Here is a 14,358-nt window from a genome sequence, read left to right as displayed (position 1 = left end):
GAGAGATACTCAGAGGCATCTAGGAACAAACTTTGCTCCTAACTCCCTGACCACAGAATTTGGTCTTGTCGATCTGTTTGGTTCAGAAACCAAAGAGCCTACTATTGCCAGAAAATCCCTTAAGAAGAGCAGACATTTAAGTTCCCCCAGAAGAGTGCTCTAAGCTTGGGACCAAAAGACAAGAGTGGCATGAAGGAAGTGGTGTCCTTTTCACCCTGGCCAGACCCTATCTGCCCAGGGAGCACCAGCAGCAGCAGCTGGTGTTGGGGTGGAAACCAAAGGCCAAGGGAAAAGCCTGACTAGGGCAGTGCTGAATTCATCCAATGTTACTGCCTCCCTTCAGTTAAGTTTGAGAAGGCCCAGAGAAACAGTGGCATTGGCCCCTCTGGGTCCGCGATCCTGTTAAGGGAGAAGGGGTTTATCAATGTCATTTCTGGAGTATTTGAAAATTGCTTATGAGGTGCTCCCCTAGTCCATCATGGTTCCATAGATCTAGGAGGAGTCCTGGTGCAACCATTTACAAAAGACTCCACAGATTATTTTGCTTTACAAAATTCTGTGTAAGAATCATTTCTAAGCGGTTTACACATGCAGCCCAAAGAGAAGCTACTCTCAGGTTTAAGAGGAGGAGATTTGTCTTCACTCGCTTTAGGAACACTCTTGGGCACAAGGTGGAAATACTGGTTCAGTGTGAAGCAACTGGGGCAATCAAATGGAGAGTTTCTCTTAAAGTGCTTTATGTTTGATCAATTTGTGTGACCATCAATTATGCAACCATCGTTAGGAACATACTATAAAAAATAATCGGAGTATTGTACATGACACTAATGGCTATATGCATTGTTTCTGTTTATATTGATGGGATTAAAAGTGCAATAATTTTCTATCACAGATGGCCAATTACTAGGGAAACTAATGATGATTGTAGCCTCGAAAGCTGCCTCTGATCAGTCTCCCCTACCCTGGCTCTCTCTACATGAACTTTTGAACCATGTAGTCGGAACCATGGAGGTTAGCAGTTAATTTTTTCCTCTAAGTTTCTCCTGAGTTCTTGGTTCTCGTTTACCCAAAGAAGCCTTAAGTTTCTTCAAGGCAATAATTATGCCTCCTTCTCTTTTGTCTTTCCTACGTTACCTAAAATATCCATGTTCAAGAAATAATAATTGAGTGCTGGTAGTTTGTCTTAAAAGAAACTGTGTCTCCTTTGAAAGCATAACTTACAAAGGAACATTCAAGGGGACGCAGAACCTGGCTGAAAGTGCCTTGTGTTCTTTACTAGTTGCACAGCCTCCAATGAATTACAAACCTTCTTTGAATCGAAGTTTTCTCATATAAAGTGAGGACAATATGTCTAAACGGAATAATGGGATTTTGTATGAAGTACAAATTATAGATACTTGATAAAAATTATTCTATCTCTCCTCTTATTTCCCCCTCTCCTCCCTGAAAAATACAGTTTCTTATATGGTGTGAAATTCGAGCCTTTTGAATTTAAGAACCATTGAAATGGAAAGTAACGGAAGAGTCAGTCATATCAATGGAACATATATAGTTAGCTCAGAAACAGAGCCTAGTGTGCATGCATGTGAGTATACAACCATGTTTGTGCGTGTGCATGTGTGTATATATATATATATGTGTGCAATTATCATAATGCCTTATAAATATCTGCTTGAAGATAGACTGGAGGGGCGCCTGGGTGGCTCAGTTGTTTAAGTGTCTGCCTTTAGCTCACGTCATGGTCTCAGGGTCCTGGGATGAAGCCCCACTTCAGGTTCCCTGCCCCTAACCCCCACTCATGCTCTCTGTCTCTGAAATAAATAAACAAATAAAATCTTTAAAAAGAGAGAGAGAGAGAGAGAGGCCAGATTCCTAAGAAGTCAAGTCATATAAAATCAATTGATAGGATACTTACTTAAGGGGTGCTTACATGCTACCTAATGGTTAAGCATGTAGGTAAATGTTCATCAGATATCCTAAGGGTATTGATGTGATCATCCCCACATATGAAGGTGGTCTGATCTATGACTCTGAAGACATGACTTTCAGCAGTGGTCAAAGTTTGGACTCTGCATGTTTCCAGAGGCCTCAATGTTCAATGACTTTATGGCTAGGGTAGAAGCAAGGCCTTGATCTGTTGCATTTTAATGGCACAAGCTCAAAGTATCACTAACCTTCTCCTGCTAAACATACTTATTTAAATACATTGGTAGTCTACAGACTCCTGGAATTTGAGACCATGAACATGGTCTCTAATATACAGTTTCTATAGATCACAGCTGCTTTGAATTGGCTTTGTTCTGTGGCATGAACACAGTTATCCCCACCCTTTGTCTTAATTTTCAGAGGAAGTAAGAAAGAAGTTTACATTGTTTACTTTCATTCCCCAGAGTAAGCAAGATGTAGTTGGGAAGATGATGTTGGGCAGCAGCTGAGGAGGCTTCAGAGGAACAGGATTTCACAGAAGCAAGAGTTCCATACTGCCTGCTGGACTCTCCCACTATGGTTCACATGGACTTCAAACCTGAACTGGCTGACCTCAGGGCCTAAGTGCTGACCTCAGCACTCTCCTCTTCATCTTAATTACCACACTACACTGTTCCAGCTTTAAAATCTCTCTTCAGTATTCTCCATTACTTCCTGCTGAACAAAGCCTAGAATAATAGCTGGTAAACAACCACATCAAAGAAAGGAAAGACATGGCAAATTTTTAAGTGATTGTTAGACATAACAGAATCAGAGCCATGCATGTGAAAAAATCTGAAGTAAGCAGGAGATCCTTTGAGAAATATCAGAAGTTTCCATCTAACCTTCTCTTTTTCCTCAAATTAAGTTTCCTTTCAGGGACATGTGGGTGGCTCAGTTGGAACTGCCTTCAGCTCAGGTCATAATCCCATGGTCCTGTGATAGAGCCCTGCATCATCCCAGGCAGAGGGCAAGGGAGAAACAGACCCTTACCCTCTGCTCTCCTCCCTGCTTGTGTTCTCTCTCTCTCTCAAATAAAATCTTTTAAAAAAGAAAAGAAAAAAAGTTTCCTTTCAGTACAAAATTCTTTATAACCTTGCTCCCTCTCTATTAAATGAAATATTTTCTATTTTAGTAATCGCCTTTGAAATATTTTGATACTTGTGATACTTATAATTTCTGGCTTAGATTTTAATTATCTATGAATATATTCTATTTTCTCTATTAAATAAATTCTTTGAGAGAAGGATCAATGTGAGATTGATCTTTGTAATATTCACAGTGCACAGTAGGCAAACACTGAATAAAAGAATGGATGTTTTGCTTAATATTATTGAAAAAAAAACTATAAATTCTTTTTCATAGCAAACACAAGGTAAGATTTTATGCATCAGGCTGAGACCCCAACCTTCTATTTATTTATTTATTTATTTATTTATTTATTTATTTATTTATTTATGACAGAGAGAGAGAGAGAGAGAGGGAGAGACACAGGCAGAGGGAGAAGCAGGCTCCATGCAGGGAGCCCAACGCGGGACTCCATCCCCGGTCTCCAGGATCACACCCTGGGCTGAAGGCGGAACTAAACCGCTGAGCCACCCGGGCTGCCCTCAGCATCCATTTATCTTCTGAACCACTCTAATCATTCACTATTCACTCACCTTCCTATTCCCCTCCTTCTAACAAATATTTATTGAATATTTGGCATTGAAGATGAGGTAATAAATAAGGCATGCCTGGTTCCTGGCCTAGTAGAACCTCAAATCTAGTGGATGCTAACCACTTGTAACATTGTTTTGTAAGGAAAACTAATATGGGATTCTAAGTAATGAACATAGAAGTGCAGTTTTTAAAGCTGGACAAGGGTTAATTTATCCATATGATAGAACTCCATGGACTGGTGCATATCCACTGATTACATAAAGACAATAATTTCTGCCCCTGCCAATATCAGCGGTATATTATCAAGAAAACTGAGATAGTATATCTAAAATCACTTCGAATCTTAGGAGCAAATGGTGGTATTTCAAGAAAAGCTTTACTGCTCTTACTGTCAGCCATGGTGAACACTGGATTTATCTACATGTAAGATTATAAGATTATAGACTATAAATGATTGTGGAATCTTACAGGTTTAAATTTTAAGACTCAGCTCATTATTTAGGTCTCGGCTTGCTGGACTATTGCTGCATCCCAGGTAAGCATTTCTGCAGAATCATGACATTCTTCCTGGAATTATTTTCTGTTTTCCTTTCTAAAGTGTCAAATGTAAATAATCAGCACTTGTGTGATTCTTTATAGCTTACAGCATGCCTTCACATAAATTAACTCATTTCATCTTATCATAATCCTCATTTTACAGAGGAAAAAACTGAAGCTGAGAAGGATTAAGGAAAATCCACTGTTACACAACATTTTGGCTGCAAATTGAACCAAAATGTTATGCCTTCTCACCATACCATGCTACCTTTATACACACAGACTGTGAGGGAAAATGAAGCCAGTCCCATCAGAGTGGCTTCATAATATAGGAATGTGTGCTTGAAGTTAGAGCATGTAACAAAAAGTAGTCCTAACACAACTCTTCGGATAGATGCATTCACTCATCCGTCCATCTGAGATGTCATACAGTAAGAAATATATACATCCTGGCACAGAGCTTCCAAAACCTGTAACTTCCTGAGTCATAGGGGTGATAGGAAAATCTTTTACTACAATATTTGCATTTTGCCCCCAGTTCCTGGTACAGAGGGTTCAGAGCCTTCCTGGATTGGTGAATATATCCACATGCAGGGGGTTAGTACACCCCAAGCTGCTTGGGGATATATGATCCTGCACTTGGGACCTTTCTAGACTTTGCCCTATGTACCTCTGCATCTGGCTTTTCATTTGTATTCTTTATGATATCATTTATAATAATCTGGTAATAGCAAGTAAATGTTTCCCTGGGTTCTGTGAGCCATAATAGCAAATTATCAAACTGGGGAGGGGGTCATGGGATCCCCTGAGTTGAAGCCAAGTCAGAGAGAAGTGTGGGTACCCTGGAAATCCACTACTTACAGTTGGTGCTTGAAGTGGGAGGCAGTCTTGTGGGATTGAGCCCTTTCCTTGTGTGGTCTATGCTAACTCTGTGCAGTGTTAAAACTGCAGGACACCCATTTGGCATCTGCAGAAAAGTGGAGAATTGCTTGGTGTGGAAACATCATACATTTGGTGTCAGAAGTGCTCTGAGTACAGAAACATTTTCCTTTACAAATCATCCATTCAAAAAATGTTTTTGAGTGGCTTCCATGGATAGGCACTATTTTGGGCCTTTGGGGTTACAGCAGTGATCAAAGCAGACAAAGTATCTGCTCTTCTGTGAGGCTTATGTTCTAGTTGGGAAGACAGATAATAAACAGACTAACAAATGGTTAAGATGCCATGTGATAGTAAATGCTAAAAGGAACAACTGAGCATGGTAGGTGGGGAGAGATTGGTGGATAGAGGGTATGTTGTTCCACACAAAATAGTTGGGAAAGGATTCTCTCCTAAAATGACATTTTATTGGAGACCAGAGATGAAAGTGAAGGAGAGAGCCATGTGGATATCTGAGAGGGAAATCCAGGTTGAGCTAGTGCCAAGTGCAAAGACTCAGGATGGTTCTTGGTGCTGCTAGAGCATCTCACTCTGCCCAATCCATTCACTCTCCCACAGAACTATTTCATATCTTTGCCTTATCAAATCTCCAATACCTCCTTGCCTTTTTTGGTCCTCCACCCTTAACTTCACTTGTCATTTCACTGGGAAAATATAAACAATATTAAGAGAACTTACACAAGCTCCTATAGTTACATGAACCAATTTACTTGCATCTTTGCCCTGATACCATGCTTCCCTCCTATTACTATGGATGAACTATCTGTGCTTAGGAGACCATGCTCTCCCTTTGTGATCTAAAGCTCACCCTCTTTCTCCCATTCAAGGACATGGGTCCAAAACTCCTCCCTTCTTTTTTTCTATATGAATGGTTTCTTCTCTAACAATTAATCCATCAATACAAATACCCTAAAAGTTTTCCCCACTTAAAAATAGATCCTATGTTAACTTTGTTGTTGTCCCATTTCTGCATCTTTTATACCAGAATGCCTCCAAAGAATTAATGATTATCACTGTCTTTAACTCTTTTTCATTCATTCTGGAACTTTAATCAGGTATTTACCTCCACAACTCTGCTGAAATAGCTTATTGTTACGTCCCCAGTGATTTCCATTTGTGGAAATCAGTGGTCGATTCTCAGACTTCATTTTATCTGAACTATTACCACCATTTGAAGTAGTTGACCATTTCCTCTTTTGAAACACATCCTCTGCTAGCTTCTAGGACACCAAAATCTCTTGGTGTTCTTCCTAAGCAAACTGGATATCCTTGGTAGTCTTTGTGGAGTTCTTAATATTAGGATGCCCCAGAACACAGTCCACTAATATCTTTCCTTCTCTATCGTCTCTTGCTAGTCTCATTCTAATTTCTAATCCATTTCTAAGCTGACCTCTCCCAAATGTGTATCTCTTATCCAGACCTCTTCCCCTCCTATTGTCAACTGCTTACTTTTCTACTTGGATATCTCAAAGGCATCTTCATCCAAGTATGTGCAATACTGAGCTCTTTATGAGTTCCTTTAGCCTACTCAACTCTATGGTCTTCTCTATCTTAGTAAATGGTAACTCCATCCTTCCAGTTACACAGACTTAGTCATCCTTGTCTCTTCTGTGCTCTCATAACCTTTATTCAATCTTTCAGTTCTTTCAAGTTCTACTTCCCACCAGATTTACTCAACCACCTTGGTCCAAGCTAAACCATCTCTTGCTATGATATTGCACTAGCTTTCTAATTGGTCTTCCTGGCTCCATCATTATCTCCAAAAAGCTATTCTCAACCCAGCATCCAGAATCATCCTTTGGAAAGGTATGCTAGAACATGCCATTCTCTTATCAAAACTCTTTTAATGATTTCCTGTCTCTCTCAAATTCAAGTTCAAATTCCTTAAAAGAGGATTTCAAGATCTTATATCATTTGGCCCCTGCTATGACTGTGACTTCAACTCTATTTACTCTCTTCCTTGCTCACTGCATTCTAGCCACACTGGCCTGCTCACTATTCCTTGTGGACACCATACACACTCTCAGGACTTTTCCACTTGCTATTCCTTCCACCTGGAATACTCTACCATCAGAAGGCATCAGAAGTCTCTCTTATCTCCTCTAGATCTTTGTTCAAACATCATTTTCTCAGTGAGTCCCACCCCTGACTGCCCTATTTATTTATTTATTTATTTACCACATTTATTTATTTATTTTTATTTTATGATAGTCACACACACACAGAGAGAGAGAGAGAGAGAGAGAGAGAGAGAGAGAGAGAGAGGCAGAGACACAGGCAGAGGGAGAAGCAGGCTCCATGCACCGGGAGCCCGACGTGGGATTCGATCCGGGGTCTCCAGAATCGCGCCCTGGGCCAAAGGCAGGCGCCAAACCGCTGCGCCACCCAGGGATCCCTGACTGCCCTATTTAAAAGAGCCATTTTAACTCCTCTAACCCATTCTGGCACTTCTTATTCCCCTTCTTCATTTTATTTTTCTCTTTAGTATGTATCACTCATCTTATACATTGTTTTTACTTATTTGTTGGTTGTTTCTTACTACTAGTATAACCTCCACAACAGCAAAGATGTACCTTTTTGCTCATTGCCATATCCTTGGCACCCAGCAAAGTGCCTGGCATATAGGAAGAACTCAATACTTACTACTGAATGAATGATGAATAAGTTTAAATAACTTTTTTGAGTAATTTTGCCATAAAACAGAGGACAGACATGGAGGTGGGATAAGGTGAGATTTAATTTTTAAGATATGTAATATTACAGAATACATCAATGTTAATAGAAATGATTCAGCAGAGACAGAAAATTTGATAATATAGGAGAAAGAGGGAAATCTGTGTGAATCATATTGTTAAATTGGCAAAAAGAGATAATGCAACAGGAGGGACTGGCCTTACATGAGGGCAAAGAAACAGGAGAAAAGGCAAAGAATATAAATGCAGGTAAGTGAGATCTTATAAAATTTCTGATTGCTTCTAATTTCCTCATTGGCTAATTTCCTTTCTGTATCAGATGAGATGAAAAAGGAGAAGAGGAATCAGAAATTTGAGAAGCAAGAAGAAAGTATGAAATGGTTCTCTAGAGAGTAGAATGAGGATTAATTAGGGGATGGTAGTAGGATCACTAGGTGCACAGTTAATTGTCATGAATTTCAAATGAGACCAGTCAGCATGGTAGTGTGTGTTCCAGCCATGTTCAGGTACACAGGCAGGAAGGTACAGAGTTGGATTTAAGCAGGGCTGGCACTTTGCTATGCAAATATGAAGCAGCAAGAGATGAATAAAGTTGTTGATGGTGTATGCGATACAATAATTATAATGATGGACCACGAGGTCTTGACTAGGTAGAGTAGGTTAGAGGCTTTGTTAAGGTGGTAAGGTAAATAAACTGGCCATTCTAGCAAGTTTGAAGAATAGGTCACAAAGATAGGAGCTGTTGGTAACAGAAGACATATGAAAAGGAGTATGAAAGGATGCTGTTATCAGTAGTAATAAAGTCAAGTGTCTGTCTATAAGGGTGACTGGCTGAGATGAAGTGGAAGGCATTCTTACTGGAGAAGAGTCAAGAAGGCTCTTGACTCTTTGGCTCTTTAAAGGCCAGGGTATTAGGAAGATAAATTATGTGAATACTGAAAAATATAAAGAATTAATCTAAGTATACGATTAAAAAAGAAGACAATGGGGAGGTGCTAACATTTTTTGGACTCAGAGAGTGACCTAGAGTTCTACTGATAATTCCAGCAAGAAGGGGTAGCAGGTGATATGATATACACATATTGGCATAACTTTTAAAGGAATGAGAATATTTTATGGAGAAGGCACAGGAAATGATCTGGAACTGGTAATGAGGTGCAAGGAAGACAGCTTGCCCCACTTCAAGACTCAGTGATACGAAAGACACCTGCGGCAGAAACTTGACTCAGAGGACAGGTTTCAGTTGGAGCAAGATGGTGAAGGGGGGACATTCTGAGGAGAGGTCAAGAATACAGAGACCTGAGAATTCCATCAGTAAACATGGCCTTTACTAGCTACTGCATCTGAATATTTAGAAATTTCCATTTTCAAGATATGATTTTAAAGAAACAATTCAATTTTCCAGGGTTGTAGGTTTCCTCATCTTCTTTAACAAAATACCACAAACTGGGTGGCTTAAAAAACAAATTGATTGTTTTTCAGTTCTGGAAGCTCTAAGTCTGAAATCAAGTAAGGCTGTGCTCCCTCTGAAGTCTATAGGGGAGAATCCCTCCTTCTCTCTTCCAGCTATGATACCTGCCATCACTTTACTCCCTGTCTCATCATGACTTGCCATTTCTCCCTCTGTGACTGACTCCTCTTCTTGTTAGGACACTAGGATTAGATTAAGCACCCAACCTGCACTAGTAGAACTTCATCTTAAATAATTATAACAGCAATGATCCTATTTTTAAATAAGGTCACATTCCGATGTAGTAGGGGTTAGAATTTCAACACAATTTTTTTTTGGAAGACACAAATCAACTCATAAGGGGGGTGCTGATAAGAAAACATTACATCTTTTACAGAATGTGTTCCAATTTAAGTCGCTCAGATATTTGTCCTACTCAGTAAATGAAGCCCAGTAATTCAAGTGTTTAAGCAACGACCTTTATTTGTAGAATGCATGACAACCCTAATAGACAAAAAGTATTCTATACTGTGCATGTGATTTAAGGTTATGTAACACAAACTTGTCTGTTAATGTCGTGTGATGATGTCATTGAACCTCTTGAGACAGCTTAGCTCAGAGGAGAAGCATTAAATTTTGAAGTTGAGGGTCTTGGGGTCTCTTTCACTCTTGTAGCTCTTTTATTTATTTATTTATTTATTTATTTATTTATTTATTTATTTATTTAATTTATTTAAATTTTATTTATATTCAATTTGCCATCATATAGTATAACACCCCAGTGCTCATCATATCACGTGCCCTCTTTAATGCCCATCACCCAGTTACCCCATCCCCCCATCCACCTCCCCTTCTGCAACCCCTTTGTTTCCCGGAGTTAGGAGTCTCTAATGGTTTATCTTCCTCTCTAATGGTTCCCCACTCAGTTTCCTTCCTTTCCCTTAGAGTCCCCTTTCACTATTTCTAATATTCCACAAATGAATGAAACCATATGATAATTATCTTTCTCCAATTGACTTATTTCACTCAGCATAATACCCTCCAGTTCCATCCACGTCAATGTAAATGGTAGGTATTCATCCTTTCTGATTATTTTAAAATGTTGAACCAACTAAAGCTACCAGCCTACGGGTTTAAGAATAGGGGAAAGCTTGCAACGGTGTGATGTCATAATGTTAACGAGCTGAGAACATTTCTTGTTATGGCTGGAAATGGGCAGGAGAAGGAGAAAAGAACTCGTGTGGTTCTGCAGTCATGAGCTGAAACATGGTCTGAGAGATTCCAGTCTCTGAGATACTCAAAAGTGCTATCCTAGGTTTCAGCCCCATAGCTGTGGCTGTGGCTTCTCCCTAGCTTGTCTGAAGAGTCACATGAGTACAAGACGTCACTCTTCTGCAGCAGAGAAAACCTGCACTACAGAGCCATTTGTTGTGTTTTCCACCCGTCTTCTGACCCACTGCAAGTAGGGACCTCAGAAGGGCCTACATCCTGTGCCTGTTGTGAGTGGCTATCCCTCAGAAATCATGATCCAGGGTCTCGGAGAGAACATGGAGGGGGTGATCCCAGTTCCTCACATCTAGTGAGCAGTTAGGCGCATACGAAGACTTTTCTTCCCAATGAATGCAAATCAATATTCACTGTATTAATGCAACTCACTGCAAATTCTGAATTGGTAGCATCCACATTAATTAGGTTTGTTATGCTGAGCGAAGTGATCTGATGATTTGACTCTTCTTAACCTTGTCAGCATGGAGCCAGCATTTCAAGATGGGATGGAGAAGCGGAGGTTTATTACTTGAAGGTAATGTCTTTCATGAAAGATGCAGAATCCAGCTGTTTAGGAGGGCATCTCTCCCTCTCCACTTCCTGCACAGCTTGTAAGAAATGAAGTCCCTCACACTATTACTCTAATTGAATTCCAACTTGGGTAATTACACTATAATTAAATAAATTTTCCCTATAGTTTTAATTCACTGACAAATAGTGCTAGTCAAACAGCTACATTTTACTCCGAGAAATGATCCCCAACTCCATTTCAGTGATGAGTGGAATGATTTATATTTGGGAAATGTTGTGTATGAAAAATGCACAGTTCATAAAATATTTTAGGTATCATTCATGATTACATACGCTTTTCTCAGCATGAGATAACATTAATTTCTATTATAATCTTTCATCTAATTCCTCATATGCTCAGCACCAAAAGAAATAAGACAGTTAATTAGCAGTTCTTATTTTCAGAACAATTTTTGTTTAGTTAACCAGTAGCTGGTATTTTCTATTTCTGAAGCACATTTTATTATCCCTGGCAGACAACTGGATAGGTGTTATTGTTTCCCATTCTATAGATGGAAAAATTGAGGCAGCATTCCCCAGAAAGAGGAAGCCAGTTACTACAAGCCTTGGAACTTAAGCTTTCCCAGGTCCCCTGGTCCAAGGCACTTGCTGTCAAACACTGGGTCACTAGCAATCACTTTAGTTTTACCAATGAGAAAAGAGCAAGCATATATCTGTGACCTATATCTCAGGCCATTAATTTGTAATAATTAATGATTTAACCAGGAGTCAGAAGCCTAATAACTGGGCTCTGATGCCATCCTTGGATCATGAGACCATAGAGATCTTTTGTGTCGACATGTTATTATTCTGTACAGTTCAACTGGAAGAACAGTTCAAACTATGATGCAAATGGTAGCAAAAGGATTCAAATTTCAATTTTTATTCTAATGCCCTTTCTCAAAGGGTTGTAGATGGCTTTTAATAAAAGGCAGTAAAGACAACATCAAAATACTCACAAAAAGCAGCAGTAGCAGGGGTGTTATAATGATGCCCTGAAAGAAATAAAAGAGACGATGATCATTTTATCAGCCTAGAAAGCAGAACACTTTCTTTGCCATTCTAAACTCTGATGCATGGAAATGTTGATCCTTCTCACTTCTGTTTAATAAAATCGAGGAGATAAAGACAGGGGAGCCCCAGTCTTGGGTCTTTAGAAAGGCTTAGCCTCTCTATCACAATTATTGTGTTTAGTATCATTGAAAGTACAACCACCAATCTTCCTTAAACTCGTCTGCCCTTTTTAAAACATAAGTTGCCTTCCGTGTTGCATATGTATCACTCGGGTGAAGCTGGCAAGCCTTCTCACTCCAAGACTTTCAACTCTAACTTGGATAAAGTGCCCCCTTTCAAGAGAAGACAGGTGGCTCAGTCCCAGTTGGGGTCCTCTCCTGAGCAAAGACCACGTCAGTTGTGATGAATGAGATGTCGTGATTTTGTAATGTGAACCGATCTCCCCTAGGAAATGAGCTGGGATCTCAAAACTCATTTTACTTGATTAGACTCCATGTCTCCATGGTGGAAGGCAAGTCTTTCATCTAATTCAGCCACATAGGAGCACCTCAGTCCCTCTGCCTCCCCTAGGCAGAAAGGAGCAAAAGATTTGTTTTCTGCAATGACAGGAAACAGTTTGAGGCTGTTGTCAATGAGGCAGGATACAAGCTTTTAGGTTTTTTGAAGGGAAATCTTTAAAACTAGGTGTTTGAGTTGGGAGTTAACATGACAGGTTTCAGTTTTAGAGCAGCAGATGATTATTCGCCCCTCTTACTTCTTCCTTTATCTCTCAACACTTCATTATGATTTCTACAAGAGAAGCGTTTCATATTTTTATTAATGAATTCTACTTGGAACTTTAAAATCCCAAAGAATCTCTCTCTCTGTGTGTGTGTGTGTGTGTGTGTGTATTGCATGTGAGTGAGAGAGAAAGAGATAGAGACGATACTGTGCCCAGGATCTAAGAGTGGGACCACTTCATTACATTTGGGAAAAAGTCCTTTTGGTATTTATATGAAATCTTTTTGTCATTACAGTAACTAAATATTCTTTTGAATGTAGCGCAAGAGGGACTGGTTACCTCATATGAACATTGCCACTCTGATTTTCTTAGACATATACCACATACAAAGATTCACACACGAGCTCACTTTATTGTTAAATAATAGAATAAATGCTTCTTTCTTGTGCAAACTTTTGCAGTTGGCAGTAACGAATACAACACTTTAAGTGTTGTATTTTTAATCTGTTTATTAAAATATGTGTTGTGGTTTATCAACTCCACTGGGGTCTATGAAGCAGGTCCTCATCAGCACATTTAGGAGAGTTAAATGTGCAAAATGCCAAAGTAATTTTTAAGAGCTACAGTCCCTCAATGACATGGAATATATTCATACTTTAGGAGGAATTCCAAACTTCACAAGGCCATGTGGAAATGAAAATATCTGGCTGTTTCAGTCTATGTGGGAGTCACCTGATTTCAAGTCAATTTGTTTAAACATTTATTGAATGTCCATTTATATGCCAGCCACTGTTCCATTAATTAGAAGAATTAGTGGAAACAGATCTGGCAGAAAGGAAAACAAGGATAATCCAGTAAGAGGGAAGGGGATTCACAAAACTATACAAAGTTGAGCAGGATGGGAAGAAAGTATGAAGTGGAGGCTTCAGAGACCGAGGGCCTCGTGGTCAGAAGAGGGAGTTTGGGGTTGATCCTATCAACAATGGCAAACTCCTGAAGAATGTCAAGTAAAGGTATGATGAGGTGGTAAATAATTTAGTATATGGAGAAAAAATTGGTAAACTTAGCTTACAAGCTAACCAGTTTTACCTTTGTTATCTAATAATTCACCCACATCCAAATAAAAGAAAACAGAAACTTGTGTTAATGTTAATTATGAAACATCAACAGCATTAATAGCACTTAATGAAAAAAAGGTACAGTATCTGTGCTAGGATAAGAATTTTCAACCAGAGGGAGGTTGAGCACTGTCACTACTCAGAGGACATTTGTCTTATATTAGAGGAGGTGAAGCCACACTGGTGTCTTACAGTACAGGGGAACCCATGCTCTTCCTGTGACCGCTAATTTTCCTTTGCCATAGTAGAATACTAACAGTAGTAGTAATAGTATCAGGACTATTAATGGTATTTTGCTTCAACAATTTTACGCAGCACATTTTAAAAATTGGCCCTCCCCTACTGAAGGCAGTAGGTTACATAATAGACCCATTTTATAGATGAGGAAATTGGCATTCAGAAAAACCAAGCAAACTGCCCAAA

General features: G+C 39.4%; 1 protein-coding gene across 2 annotated transcripts in view; it reads right to left on the bottom strand.

The window, feature by feature from the left end:
• Positions 1 to 14,358, bottom strand: part of SLC10A7 (solute carrier family 10 member 7) — a 241,070-nt gene that overhangs the window by 55,746 nt on the left and 170,966 nt on the right. For both annotated transcript variants that reach the window (XM_055336459.1, XM_055336458.1), the window contains exon 6: positions 12,042 to 12,077. In XM_055336459.1, the coding sequence (XP_055192434.1) occupies positions 12,042 to 12,077 (36 nt within the window). The remainder of the gene's footprint in view (positions 1 to 12,041; positions 12,078 to 14,358) is intronic.

This window comes from Nyctereutes procyonoides, unplaced genomic scaffold (assembly GCF_905146905.1).
Source record: "Nyctereutes procyonoides isolate TBG_1078 unplaced genomic scaffold, NYPRO_anot_genome, whole genome shotgun sequence".
NCBI classification, from domain to species: Eukaryota; Metazoa; Chordata; class Mammalia; order Carnivora; family Canidae; genus Nyctereutes; species Nyctereutes procyonoides.
This window is presented reverse-complemented; position numbering and strand designations above follow the sequence as displayed.